The sequence below is a fragment of the Acromyrmex echinatior genome, chromosome 1 (assembly GCF_024713525.1).
Source record: "Acromyrmex echinatior isolate Ae372 chromosome 1, ASM2471352v2, whole genome shotgun sequence".
Taxonomy (NCBI): Eukaryota; Metazoa; Arthropoda; class Insecta; order Hymenoptera; family Formicidae; genus Acromyrmex; species Acromyrmex echinatior.
Genome location: NC_141852.1, coordinates 20,887,024 through 20,901,385, shown reverse-complemented (window position 1 = coordinate 20,901,385; position 14,362 = coordinate 20,887,024). Strand labels below are relative to the sequence as shown.

General features: G+C 29.0%; 3 protein-coding genes and 2 long non-coding RNA genes across 10 annotated transcripts; 3 read left to right on the top strand and 2 right to left on the bottom strand.

The window, feature by feature from the left end:
* Nucleotides 1–286: 286 nt before the first annotated feature.
* Nucleotides 287–1,376, bottom strand: LOC147911050 (uncharacterized). The gene is made up of 2 exons (XR_015545854.1): nucleotides 1,094–1,376; nucleotides 287–872 (listed from the first exon to the last, which is right to left on the bottom strand). It is a non-coding gene; the product is annotated as an uncharacterized LOC147911050 (long non-coding RNA).
* An 81-nt stretch (nucleotides 1,377–1,457) lies between these two features.
* LOC105152666 (4-vinylanisole receptor-like) lies at nucleotides 1,458–5,200 on the top strand. 2 transcript variants are annotated; one of them, XM_011067076.2, is made up of 4 exons: nucleotides 1,458–1,654; nucleotides 3,028–3,438; nucleotides 3,523–3,709; nucleotides 4,821–5,200. In XM_011067076.2, exons 1-4 carry the CDS (start codon nucleotides 1,520–1,522, stop codon nucleotides 5,177–5,179), a joined length of 1,092 nt encoding a protein of 363 aa, XP_011065378.1. In that variant the 5' UTR covers nucleotides 1,458–1,519; the 3' UTR covers nucleotides 5,180–5,200. The 2 variants fall into 2 exon arrangements, with proteins under 2 accessions (XP_011065378.1, XP_087264538.1); XM_087408412.1 differs by having other exon boundaries at nucleotides 3,028–3,709.
* A 330-nt stretch (nucleotides 5,201–5,530) lies between these two features.
* LOC147911049 (odorant receptor 13a-like) lies at nucleotides 5,531–7,777 on the top strand. 3 transcript variants are annotated; one of them, XM_087408329.1, is made up of 4 exons: nucleotides 5,531–6,115; nucleotides 6,226–6,694; nucleotides 6,988–7,218; nucleotides 7,306–7,777. In XM_087408329.1, exons 1-4 carry the CDS (start codon nucleotides 5,975–5,977, stop codon nucleotides 7,644–7,646), a joined length of 1,182 nt encoding a protein of 393 aa, XP_087264455.1. In that variant the 5' UTR covers nucleotides 5,531–5,974; the 3' UTR covers nucleotides 7,647–7,777. The 3 variants fall into 3 exon arrangements, with proteins under 3 accessions (XP_087264455.1, XP_087264465.1, XP_087264457.1); XM_087408331.1 differs by having other exon boundaries at nucleotides 6,026–6,115; nucleotides 6,214–6,694; XM_087408339.1 differs by lacking the exon at nucleotides 6,988–7,218.
* A 173-nt stretch (nucleotides 7,778–7,950) lies between these two features.
* On the bottom strand, nucleotides 7,951–11,624 carry LOC147911048 (uncharacterized). The gene is made up of 2 exons (XR_015545866.1): nucleotides 11,533–11,624; nucleotides 7,951–10,487 (listed from the first exon to the last, which is right to left on the bottom strand). It is a non-coding gene; the product is annotated as an uncharacterized LOC147911048 (long non-coding RNA).
* On the top strand, nucleotides 10,480–14,271 carry LOC105152667 (4-vinylanisole receptor-like). Of its 3 annotated transcripts, none has more exons than XM_087408391.1 (4): nucleotides 10,480–11,682; nucleotides 11,791–12,256; nucleotides 13,342–13,572; nucleotides 13,670–14,271. In XM_087408391.1, the coding sequence occupies exons 1-4, from the start codon at nucleotides 11,542–11,544 to the stop codon at nucleotides 14,008–14,010; spliced, it is 1,179 nt and encodes a 392-aa protein (XP_087264517.1). In that variant the 5' UTR covers nucleotides 10,480–11,541; the 3' UTR covers nucleotides 14,011–14,271. The 3 variants fall into 3 exon arrangements, with proteins under 3 accessions (XP_087264517.1, XP_087264524.1, XP_011065379.2); XM_011067077.2 differs by having other exon boundaries at nucleotides 11,604–11,693; XM_087408398.1 differs by lacking the exon at nucleotides 13,342–13,572.
* The last annotated feature ends 91 nt before the right edge of the window (nucleotides 14,272–14,362 follow it).

Sequence of the window (14,362 nt, the reverse complement as noted above, 5' to 3'; positions counted from 1 at the left end):
TGTATATTTTGATGTTCTATGAACTGTGTCACTATATATTTTAATTAATAATATAAATACTGTGTTGAAATAATATATTCATAGAAGTACAATTATTGCTACGCACGCCATGTTTTTTTTCACTATAATCCATTGACAATTTTATATTAATATATTGACAATTTTAGTCACTTTTAGTCTATCTTATGTGTCTTGCGTAATGAAATATTTGGCTAATTATATTTGTTTTATATCCGTTTTTTGATTAAGAAGAATGTATTTAATAACTTTTTTATGCATTGGTATATTTTTTTTTTTTTGAAAAGGTTTTTTAATGTAATCTATTCTCTAAATTTTTTGAAGTGAAATCTCACTTTAAGAGAGTGAAAATACGCTTTTTGGAGAACAATGAAAATATTTCATTTGTTGAAAAAATAACAATTTTCACACTTTTTGAATAAAATTTCATATTTAAGAAACTACTCAAGATATTAAAAAATATTTAATATAAATGTTTTATAATAAAATTCTCTTATTTGTCTATATTATTTTGAAAATACAATAATTAGGTAATAAAATGATTTAAGAAGAATTTAAGTGAATAAATAAGTATTAATCAATACCTCAGACTAATATTAATCAGAAGTACTAAATTATATATAATTGTAAAACAAGAAGTTTAAGAATAAAGGTATGTACTTACGTGTACGATTTTTCGAAAATGTGTCACGACTTTCGAACGTATAAGTTCGCGTAGGTTCACGAGGTGACTCGAGTGACTGAGCAGCAGTCTCTTTTGCATGTTCAGATACGTTATGTGTCTCCAGTATTTTGTTTTTAACGTAAATTCGATTAGTCTATCTATCTCTATAGTCTATTAGCTCCAGTTTCTCCTAAAGTACAGAATGGGTACACATATAATTCTTATTCACAAAGAGAAATATAAAGTATGTTCTTAAGTTGTCATTTTAATATCAATACAATTCAAAATAGCAAATGTTTGGAAGTTAAAATACATTACTTGGGCTTTCTATTATATGCCAAACTTCTATCGGTGATCTTTCTTTACCTGTAAGTATACGTTGCTTCAAATGGTATCGAATAACATACTCACTATATTTCTTGAAAAATGAATAAATTGCATGGACTGCAAATTCTGCTTATTGATATTTTTTGCATACGCTAGGCAATTCAAGAGACATTGGAGTATCGTAATGCAATAATATAATGATCAAGCAATTTGTACATCGTACAAACATCTTCTTTGTGGGATCTATAAACATGCATATACATCTAACGTGCGCGAGTAAAGAAAAAAATTCAAAGTTGCTATATTCTCCCAATCAATAGTTGTACAATAAGAGAGGACTATGATAGACAAAGAATACATGCGCGAGTGCCCTAGTGTTGTCAGCATGGCGAATCAATTAATAAAGATATTAATAAAGATATTAATGCATTGCATAATACCCTGCCAAGCGCTATTAAAGATGTACACTTGTGCGATCAGTTCGAAATCGCTTCGTGATGCGCTTCGAAAATGGTGTACTGGAACAAGGATGCTATTTACGCATTATCAAGTTACAAAATTTTGGCATGGCTTGTAGGAGTGTGGCCAATTGATGATAATATCTTTTGTTCAAAAATACGTTATTTGTTTGTGATTGTAAGCGAGGTAAGAGAACATATTTTTATTTTTAAATATATCATTTATTTATAAATATTATGTAAATATATTTGATATGATATATGTATATATATATATATATATATATATATATATATATATAGTGTATATACATACACACACACACATACATATATATATGTGTGAGTGCGCATATGTATACATATAATATTATATACATTTATATTATATATATAAGGTATTTCTCAGGCAATACTTTAGAGAATGATAGATCTTTACAAAAAAAAGCAATTTTTGATAAGAAACTTATATTCTCCGTTGCACTTTTAAGAAGCACGTCCTCATTCGGACTAGCTATGAGATACGCAAATAATCGCGCAATATTATGTGTGATATTTGAAAACTTAGTTCAAATTTTTGATTCTTTTTTTTCTTGAAAAAAAAAAACAAAATCAAAGAACACGAATTAGTATTGTTAAATATTATACGATCGAATGAATTGCTCCTTAAAAATATGTCAAAACACAGGTTTCTTATAAAAAATTAAATTCTTTAACAATTGATTCTTTTGTATTAAAATTTATCATTCCTTAAAGTTTGTAATAAAATATTTTAAAAAATTGAGTACATATTTTTTATATTGCTTTTGATAATTTTTGAAGTAAAAAACATATACTTAAAGAGATATATTGCTTGTATTGAGTAGAATAGTACAAGTTTATCTTGATACAACTGTACATCTTAAATACATTTCTGGGATTATTATTCATCTTTACTATTGCTACAAAATATACAAAAATATTTACATTTTATATAAAATATAAGTCGCAAGCACAAGTACGTTTTATATAAATCTAAAAATATACTTATGAAAAATAAATTTTTCTTGTAAGTGTAAATATCACAAATAAAAAGTTGCAAAACATTTTGATTTGACGCAATAATCTATACAGGATTTCAGAAATAGTTAACCAAACTTTAAGAGCATATTCCACTCAAGGAATCAAAAAAAGTCATATAAATATAAGTTTGGAAACGCTTCCTTTCCAAGTTATACATATTTTTTTATTTTATACTTATATTTATATTTTATTTTATACTATATTTTATATCTATACATATATTTTATAACTTTTTAACGAGTGACGTCCGATAATCAAAACTTTCTCAAGGTCACTCAGGGTCATGACCTTGACAACATATGTTAGGTCAAGGTCATTGGGGGAGGGGACTCCTAAACTACATATTTATCTATGGTAAATAAGAAATATTTATAACTTGAAAAAGAAGCATTTCCAAAAAACCCATGTTTATATGATTTTCTTTCATCCTTATAATGAATGGAATATCCTCTTAGAGTTGAGCCAACTATTTCTGAAACCTATATATTACTATTTTAGATTTTGCTGATGACAACACTGTTGATGGATGTCTATCTCGCTTGCGAAAACTCCTCTGAGGATCCGATTGACACGTACGTGGTGGCCTCAAGCGCAATGCTGGGAATTATCAAACTTACTATGCTGCAAATACAACGATCCACACTTTCGATCAATCTATGCTCTGCTATTCAGGACTGGTGTGACATCAAGGATGCAAGTTCGCGCGAGATCATGATCCAGTACGCACGCACGGCGAGAATAATTTCGCTGTCTCTGTTTTATTGTGGCTTCGTCTCCCTTACATTTTATCTGTTGCGACTTTTACCCTTCATAAACGCGACAGCCAACGGAAGGACGTTTGTCCTTCCGATGACCTGTCTCTTCGAGTCCGTCTCCAATCTCCAGTATGTCCTCATTACATTCTACCAGGTGATTCAGTTGTTTGTAACATATGCTGGAAACTGCTGTACGGAGGGAATTTTTGTCGGTATCACAATGCATCTGTGTGGACAGCTCAAACTTCTGATGAGCGACTTTCATCAAATCGATCACAAGTATAAACGCAAAGGAGGCAGTATCATTGAAGAATTTGTCGTTAGACATCGAAAGTTGTTAAAACTCACGGAAACTGTCGAAGATTCCTACAGTATAATTATTTTAACTCAGATTTTCACCAGCGCTATTTTAATATGCATAACAGGTAAGTCTATGAATTATATATTTTCGGGATTTCTTTATGTATAGGAGAGTTATGATAGTTTATGATATCTAAAAGAAATATAAATATATGTATATTTTTAATTATTGCCTCAAAAAATCAAAAAGTGCAATATACAGGATGTCTGGTAAGTTTTGACAAAGCGCTTGTATGCAGATAGAGCGGACTAAATTGAATAAAAAAATCCTCTACCATTTTGCAATTTTCGCAATAGTGAACGAGATATTCATTTTTAAAAATTGTCGAATAAGTGGGTAAAATTAACGCATAAAATAACTTTAAAATTCTTTTCAAAGTTTATAAAATATCTTAAAGATGTTTCTTAAAGAATTTTTAAAAGTATCTTAAAGTTGTTTTATATGTCATTTTAGACATTTTGCTCATTGGGTAACTTAAAAAAAAGAATTACGAAAATTACAAAATAGTAGAGAACTTTTCGACTCACTTTAGTCTATTCCATCTACACACGAGCGGTTTGTCAAAACATACTGGACATCCCTTGTATAATTTTAATTTTAATATTCAGTTTCAAATTTTATTTTATTTTAATTAAAGATAAAGTTTTATATATATATATATATATATATATATATAATTATATATATATATATATTACGTGTTGGAATTAATTCGTAGCGTTTTTAATGAAAGAATGTTATTTATTTCACACGAGCATTAAAAAATACATTAATGAAAGTACTTCCCATCACTTGTAAAACGCTACGAATTAATTCCAACACCTAATATATATATGTATATATGTATATATTATATATATAAAACTTTGTCTTTAATTATTTGATACGTAAAAATTGTGTGAAAGATGTAATATATATGAGGATTATTATGTAAGTTCCTAAAAAAAATTATTTCTATAATTGCATTGTAAATGCATATTTGGATGTCAAAAAGCAAATAAAAATACGAGTAAATATTATATTAACAATTACTTTATTACAAAAGACAAGTTTACATATTGTAAGAATATCCAGATTATATCAGCCTAGTTGAGTTATGAGAGAGTCAAAATAAAATTTTTTAACAATTATAGTTTTAAAAAGATCAATCAGAGACTAAAATGTATTAATTTAAGGCTTTGGACTCATCGTATCCTGGCACATTCATGACATAGTTATGACGGTGAAGAGCATTATAATAATGATTGTTATGTTGATGCAATGCTTTCTGTATTCATATGCGGGTGATAATTTGAGGGATCAAAGCGAGGCCTTGTCATTCGCGCTTTATGACAGCAATTGGTGCGATTTTTCGCCTAATGATATAAGAGACTTAGCGTTTATTATGATAAAAACAAATATACCCATTCGTCTAACTGCTGGAAAATTTTTCTATGTTACACGTGCTACTTTTACGGACATTTTAAAAACTGCAGTATCTTACTTATCCGCTTTACGTGTTATGATTGACAAACAAAAAACAAATAGTTACTAATAAAGATTTTTCTTTATCATATATCATGTATTATTTAAGAGAAGTATTTGTAGCGATGCGAAATTTTTAGTCCAATATTAATATATAATATTAACATATAATTTTAATTTACATTAGGTAAAAATTTAACGTTCTTAGAAAAATATTATAAGCAAAACATTCCTTATTTTGAATTTTCTTCTTAAATAAGACTACATCTTGCGATAAAATTTTGTAAATAGATAAATTTAATTGTAGAAATCTAACAAATATATATGTGTCTAAAATTAATTTTGTTTAAATATATGTATATAAAATTATTAATATATAAAATTACTTACTTGTAGCATATATTATTTTTTAACCAGTTTTCGTAATGTGAATATATCGAACAAAATTTACAAAACAATTTAATCCGTACTATATATTTTTATGTTCAAAAGAAAATAAAATCAAAAGAACTAAATCTACAATATTTACAGTTGAAATATAAAGATTGTCTAGACGAAATAAAATGTAATACAGAACTAGTATAAGCGTAGTATAAGCGGGAGAAGTTCTTCTCTTTATAGTTCATGCACGATAGCATGAAATCGTTAAGCGACAAATAACGAAATGTATTCTCACAAATTCTTATTGCAATAGCTATGCGTATAACAACATAATTCTCTATATTCTATGATAATGTGTTAAGAGCATAGTGGCAGGCTGGTATAAGTTTTCAAGATGAATAAAAAATAGCCCGAAACACAGACAGACGTTACATGAAACACATCATCGATTATTGGTAGCAGTTACAGTTATTACCTTAACCCAATGGCAAGTAGACGATGGAAAGACGATGTCGCATATGCGATAACCCCTTTTAAATTGGTTGCTTGGTCCATTGGTATCTGGCCACTTCAAGTTCGTAATGCTTATTCCTTGATACGATATGTCTTTGGCATCTTTTCCGCGGTATGTACTTTCTGAATTTAACCTCGATGATCAATAACATATGATTCTTTGAGGACAACGTAAATTAATTTATTTATTTGATATTTTATTATATGAAGACGTGTCAATAGGTCCTCGTAATTGTCAAACCTTGTTTCGAGATTTATTTGGGCTGCACTGACGCGGAGACAAGTATAGATTGTCTCATGTTAATCTTTTGCGGAATACTTGGTGTGTTAAAGATAATATGGTTTCGCATTTATGCAAGAAATTTGGCTAACAATTATAGCTCTGCTATGAAGGATTACTTGACAATTGAAAATACAAAAGAACGTGCCATCATGAGGAAACACGCTTTTATGGGAAGGACTCTGTGCTGTTTAATTTTGGGCTTCGCTTATTTTAGTTCTATAATGTATGGACTAATTGCTATTCTGGATGAATATAAGCATGTCAATATAACAAACGAAGATACCATGCTAGAGTATCCAATACCATCGAAATGTTTTATGAAATTCTTAAATGTTCCAGTAAGCATGCATAAAATCTTCTGCCTCGTCGATGTTGTTGCATTAATACTAGCGAGTACTACTAATCATGGTATTGTTATTTGACAGCATGTTATTTGACAACTTTTTATCTTTTCGTTGTATTTAATTTTTAAAGATTAGCAACGTTTATTTTAAAACACACGTATACATATTACATACATATGAGTACGTTCTATGCATAAGCAATTTTCATTATGTTTATTAATGCAAATACTTTTATTGTCTACTAATTTACATAACATTGTTAAAGCATGGAAGTTTTGCTTTATTTATATTAATATTGTTCTGCATATTTATTAGTGTATTACTATAGGCTATATTATTTTCTTTAATGATTGAAAGGTAATGACGCTTTGTTTCTGAACATTACGCTGCACATTTGCGGCCAAGTGAAAATTCTGAGAACCAATTTTCTTAATTTTGATATCAGAGGCCCACATATCTGTAATCGTTTTAACGTATTGATTGAAAGACACAAATACTTAATAAAACTGGCCAGAGCACTTGCCGAAATGATTAGTTTCGTTTTATTGATAGAATTATTTCTTATCAGTATTCTTTTATGCATAATGGGTGTGTGAATGATATACTACTTATAATTATTTTGCAAATCGTATTATGATATAAAAATCTATATTAAAGAAACAAATATTTTTTCAGGATTTCAACTTATCTTACAACTAAGTGAAAACAACGTTGTTTTAATTATGAAAAATATAATGGTACAAAGTGCCTTTCTAACACAATTAACTTTATACGGTGTTATTGGGAATTATTTAAGATCCGAAATGGAAGAAATAGGACTTTCTATTTATCGGAGCACTTGGTACAATTTTCCTGCAAAGCTAACGAGACATATAATATTCATTATTATGTGTTCAGATTCCCCCGTCGCTTTGCAAGCTGGAAATTTTATCGTGGTAAATTTGGCAACTTACGTAAGCATCCTAAAAACATCTCTTTCGTATTTATCTGTACTTCGTGTAATGATAAAGGTATGAAATATAACATACTACAAATAAAGAATTTTAGAAATTATAAATATATAATTTGATGACTGATAATTTGAATGCATAAAAGAAAAAAATGTATTGAAATGTTATTTTAATAAAATTGTTGGTTGTAATTACAAGTCATTACTACAGTTATCTGTGCCAAATCTATTTTATATATGATTAATAATGTATATACATTTAAACAATGTGCATATATACGGAGTGTATCTGAAATAACGTCCACTAATCATATCGTGCTATTCCTAACAAAAATTGAGGAAAAGTCCTCTCCATTTTGAAATTTTCGGAATTCTTTTTTTTTAGTTTGCCAAATGAGCAAAATATTTAAAATTGACGTATAAGACACTCACGAAGTTTTTAAGAGTTTTCTTTAAGGGATATAAACAGGGTGAATGTCTGAAAAACCGGGGATAGAGGGTAGGAGGGGTGAGAGTCGAAGGTGAGAGTCGTGCGCCCCTGAAGTAAGGGGAAGGGAGGGGGGATGAAAGTCGCTTCGTGTTGAAAGTCAAAACCTATATAGAATGGTATTTAATATTGCATAACAGAAATTTTGCGTTATTTTTCAAACTTTTTTTCTTTTTTTCAAACTTTTTAACGAAGGACGACCGCGGGTTAAATCTTTCCGAAGGTCACTCGGAGTTATGATCTTGTCAACACATGTTAAGGTTAAGGTCATCGGAAGGTGGTCCGTTATACTGTACATTTACCAAAAGAATTGAATAAAATTATGAAATTTCTATTAATTAATTCTATTAATTAAAAAAACGGTTACATCCGGCGATAGAAGTAAGTTTTATGAATAAAATGTAATTTACACCAAGTCAATAGGTAGAATAGATTTTTTGATTTGCTGTCAACTATGTTAAAAAAAATGATTTTGAGAAAAACGCGTTTGAAGTTTTACTTTCAGATTACTATATATATGTTGACTGCACAAATTTAAATTAAAAAATTTAAGTTGTTCTTATTCAATAATCCCTGGACTACATAATAGCTCTTCCATATCTAAAAATGTTTCTTCGTCAACGCCAAAAGCAATTCTAGCGCATCGTCGTACAGAAACTACTTCACGGAAACTGCTGTATCTCCGTTTGCTGTATCTTAATTTTTCGAATATCTCTTTAAAACTTGGCATATGTATTTTCGATACGTATATCTTTCAAAATATTACAAAATTAAAAAATTGATTTTTCAAAATTTTACTCTATACCCTCCCTTAAGAAACATCTTCAAAATATTTCACAAAGAATACAGAAAGATATCTTAAAATCTTCTTATACATCTCATCTTATATATCTCATTAAATGTTGCGAAAATTGCTAAATTGTTACAGGACATTTCAGTTTTTTAGTAGGAATAGCATTGTATGATTAAGGCGTTACTTAAGATACCCTCTGTATACTTTAATACTTATTATTAAATTAATGTATCGAAATTAAAAAAATAAATTTCTGATATATAGAATGCGTACATATATATAAGTTCTATTTCATTCACTAATAGATTCTTTAGAAATAGAATATGAAAAATACTGCGTACTAATAAAGATAAACTTGGAACAAAAAACGCGTGCATACTGGATTGTTCGAGAAAGGCAAGATTGTCGCCAGAACAATTCCTATTGGCGATCGCTATCTACATTGCTTTTTGCACGCAATCTAAGTTAATTTATGCAGCCAACTACGTAAGGCTACCGCGATTAAGGATGTATTCCACTTGACGCTCGCAACATTTATGAAATTATTTTATCTGTTATTTATTAAATATTAAGAAAGGATAAATAATGCCCGCGAGCTTTGTGAGCGTTAAAAGAAATGTACCCCGAATTATCTTGCACCCAACTATTTAACTAGTTAACTTAGTCTATCCGAAACCATATAATGATAGCGATTCACTGCTTCAATAATATTAACAGCAGAACACTTTTATGCAAACCAATAAAAATTGATCATAACAGCAATTTTTTTTAAGTGTTTGTAAATGACAGCTGTTTCGTGATGGAGACAACATTAATATCTCACACTTTATTTTCGTTTATGAATAATGTTTAATTAAATCAAGTACAAATCACATATCAAGCACAAGACGCTTAAAAAATACGTTTCGCTGTCTCTTATATTACCACGTATTTAAGATTTTGCCACGGCGATTTTGCCTGAGGGAACTCAAGTCCCTGAATTGCCCTTTGGACAATGCCTAGGGGTGTTGTCGAGGTCACCCTGAATCATTACATATAATCCGTTGGACTATATTCGCGACGACTCCTAGGGGAAATCCTGAGTCGCGATCACGCAAAACATTCTTGGACTTCAAATTCGTATGAAATTCGCACTCTTGTTCGGTTCGTGATCGAAAGAAAATCTCCATGCCATCACGACATACCCTCGATATTTCTTCTGATTGTGTTTCCGAAAATATGGAGATCACGGTTAGCGGCGGCGGCGTTTCGGACAATCACAAGCGGATTAATGATCATACGCGCCGATCATCGCTCTGATCTGTGCCGATACCGCGTTTTCTTCTTCTTGAAATGCTGACTTACGATGTCCGTACTCGTGTATGCGTGCGTGTAAACGATTGATTTGGTCCGACCACAATTTCGTATTGACGTGCACGTCTATTTAGAGCTCTACGCAACAACCAATGGATTTGTCTCATCAAGTTCAACATCCAGTGTCCTTATTACATTTTACCAGGTGATTTAATTATTCATGACATAAGAAGGAATTTTTTCGTCATATTACGATGCATTTTATAGACAGTTCGAACTTTAAAATTTAGATTATTTTTAGCGAATCGAGTATCGCAAATACAAAGGAGGCATCACTGTTAAAGAATGTGTCGTTAGACAATGAAAATTTCGAGTTTACATATTTTGGTACATCATTGGATATTGGAGACAAAGTTAAAATTCATAAAAACAACATCATAGTTTAATTTAAAATTTTACGGATTTATCATATCATGGTACAGTACAGAGAAAAAAATATATTTAAAAAAAGAAAAAAGTTTCTTTTTTTAAAGAATACATATTTATACTAACTGAGAAATAAGAAACAAATAGTTATTAAAACATATCTCTCATATATCATATGTCACATATTATTTAGAAAAAGTTGTGTAAAAGTTTAGGTCAATATTAATGTATAATACGAATATATAATTTTAATTTGTACTGTGTAAACTAATATTCTTAAAAAAATATTACAAACAAATAAATCATTCAAAAAGATCATTATTTACAATAGAATTTCTTTAAGAAATAGACTAATATTCTGTGATAAAATTTTGTGAATGGAAAAGTTTAATTGTAAAAATTACCTTATGAATATATTTATGTCTAAAATTAATTCTTTTTATTTGACAGATATTTTGTCAGAGAGAGAGAGAGAGAGAGAGAGAGAGAGAGAGAGAGAGAGAGAGTATATAAAATTATTGATATACATAAATTAATTTTATTATTAGAATTCAAAAAATCTACTTATCTACACAGTACATTTTCATGTTTGGAAAAAGTAAATCTACAACATTCACGTTCAAAATGATAAAAAAACTAAGACAAACTAAAACATAATATGATCAGAACTCAGAATACACATAATATAAACGAGAGATAAAGTTTTTTTCTTGACAATTCATATACAACAGCAGGAAAGAATTGTTCGATAAGTCATGACTAAAAAAAAAAAAAACATAAATTCTTATAAAGCAACAATTTTGCACAACACAGTTCTCTATATTCTGCGATAATGTATTAAGAGCATAGAGGTAGGCTAATACAGGTTTTAAAATGAATAAAAAATGAGCCGGAACACAAACGGACGTTCTATCAAACATATGACTGGTTATTGATAGCAGTTACAGTCATTACCTTAACCCAATGGCTAGTGAACGATGGAAGGACGATGTCGCATACGCGATAACCCCTTTTAAATTGGTAGCGTGGTCCATCGGTATCTGGCCATTTGAAGTTCATAATGTCTATTCGCTGATACGATATGTCGTGGGCATTTCTGGTCCGGTATGCATTTTGTGAGTTTTGCTTCAATGATCAGTGACGCACGATCCTTCGAAGATAACGTATACTAGTGTCTATTAAATATTATATTATATAAAAATATGTCAATAGGTCTTCATGCTCATCAAATCTAGTTTCGAAGTTTATTTGGGCTGCACCGACGCGGAGACAAGCGTAGATTGTCTCATGTTAATCTGTTGCGCAATACTTGGTGTACTGAAGGCGATATGGTTTCGCATTTACGCAAAAAATTTGGCTACAAATTATAAATCTGTTATGGAGGATTATTTGACAATTGAAAATATAAAAGAGCGTGCTATCATGCGGAAACATGCTTTTATGGGAAGGACTCTCTGTTGTTTAGTTTTAGGCTTCGGTTGTTTTAGCTCCATAATGTATGGATTAAACGCTATTCTAAATGAATACAAGCATGTCAATATAACAAAGGATACTATGCTAGAATATCCAGTACCATCGAAATGCTTTATGAGATACTTAAATGCACCAGTGAGAATGCACAAAATTTTCTGCATCATCGATGTTATTGCATTAATACTAGCAAGTATTGCAAATCAAGGTATTATTAGATTATTACTTAGTGGTATTTTTTTATCACCTTAAAGACTGTAGCAATTTTTATTTTAAAACATATGTACATATATATATATATAAATGTATTTCGTGCATAAAAAATTTTTATTATTTTTATTAATAAAAGTCATTTCATTGTCTGTCAAATATAGATAATATGCTTAAGATGTAAAAGTTTTGCTTTATTTGTATTAAATAGATATAAAAATAAATTATAATACAAAATTGTTTATTTCTGATATACATATAATATATACAATTTATACATATATAATATAACAGGATATCCTGAAATTCGAGGACAATATTATTACAGCGTGAAACTTTGTGAAAAAAATTAAGTAATAAAAGTGCATTCCATTTTTTTTGCCGTAAAGTAGTTTTTAAATATAAATGTTTAAAATTGGGCCAAATTTCTAATTGTTGATTAAAAAGTCATTCGTCCGAAGTGTTCAAATAGTATTTGAAGTGTTTGACATCTAATACCATTGCACGCGCATTACACGGACAAATGACTTTTTAATCAATAATTAAGATTGGTCCAATTTTAAACATTTATACTTTAAAAACTAAAATTTTTCACAATAATATTTTATTTATTAAATTTGAGAAATTTGGGGGATTATTAATATTTCAGATTGATTGCGTTGAAAGTCCGATAATCATATCGGCACGAAATTATCATTTCTGAAATTCATTTAAATGAATACATATAATAGTTCAACATCTTAACATTCAGACCGTAGTGGCGCTTTATATTTGAAGTAATGTATTTAACATAAACATGGTCTTATTTCCAATCTTATTGTTTAAAGAATTACTTTGCGGTAAAAAAATGGAATGCACTTTTATTACTTAATTTTTTTCACATTGTAATAATATTATCCTCGAATTTCGAGGAACACTCTGTATATATATCATTTATAATTTATATATTATATATATATATATATATAATATATAAATTTCTTCACACCGTTTTAATTGCAATAATAAGAAAATATCAATACAGTTCTGTACGTAGAAGTATATCAGTATAGTCTGTATTATTTCTTTTGATATGATTGAAAGGTAACGACGCTTTGTTTCTGAACGCTACATTGCACATTTGTGGTCAAATGAAAATTCTGAGAGCTAATTTCCTTGATTTTGATATCAAAGACCTACATATCTACGATCGTTTTAATGTACTAATTGAAAGGCATAAATACTTAATAAAACTGGCCAGAGAACTTGCCGAAATGATTAGTTTTGTTTTGCTGATAGAATTATTTATTATCAGTATTCTTTTGTGCATAATGGGTGTGTGTAAATGATATACTACTTATAATTATTTTGCAAATCGTATTATGATATAAAAAAAGATTTATATTCTATGTTAAACAAATATTTTTTTCAGGATTTCAACTTATTTTACAATTAGGTGAAAACAACGTTGTTTTAATCACAAAAAATATAATGGTACAAAGTACTTTCATAACACAGTTAACTTTATATAGTGTTATTGGGGATTATTTAAAATCCGAAATGGAGGAAATAGGGCCTTCTATTTATCAAAGCAATTGGTACAATTTTCCTGCAAAGCTAACGAGACATATGATATTCATTCTTATGTGTTCAGATTCCCCCGTCGCTTTGCAAGCTGGAAATTTTATCGTAGTAAATCTGATAACTTACGTGAGCATCTTGAAAGCATCTCTTTCATATCTATCTGTACTTCGTGTAATGGTAAAGGTGTGATATATACAAATAAAAAATATAGCAGTTCTAGAAACTATAAATATATATAATAGAAACTATAAATATATATTTATAATTAGAACTTGTCGTAGTCGGATTATTAAAGTAGAATTTGAACATATTTTTTTAAACACATACAGCTTTATGTAAAAGAAAATATATGATTTATACATTAAAATCTAATAGTGATTTGAATGCATAAAAGAAAGGATATATTGAAATACTGTCTTAATAAAGAAAGTGCTGGTTTAACTATCATAATTATCTGTACCAAATTAATCTATGTTATATGTTATTAATAATATATGTACATATATTCTAACTTATTATTATTCAATTAAATTAATACATC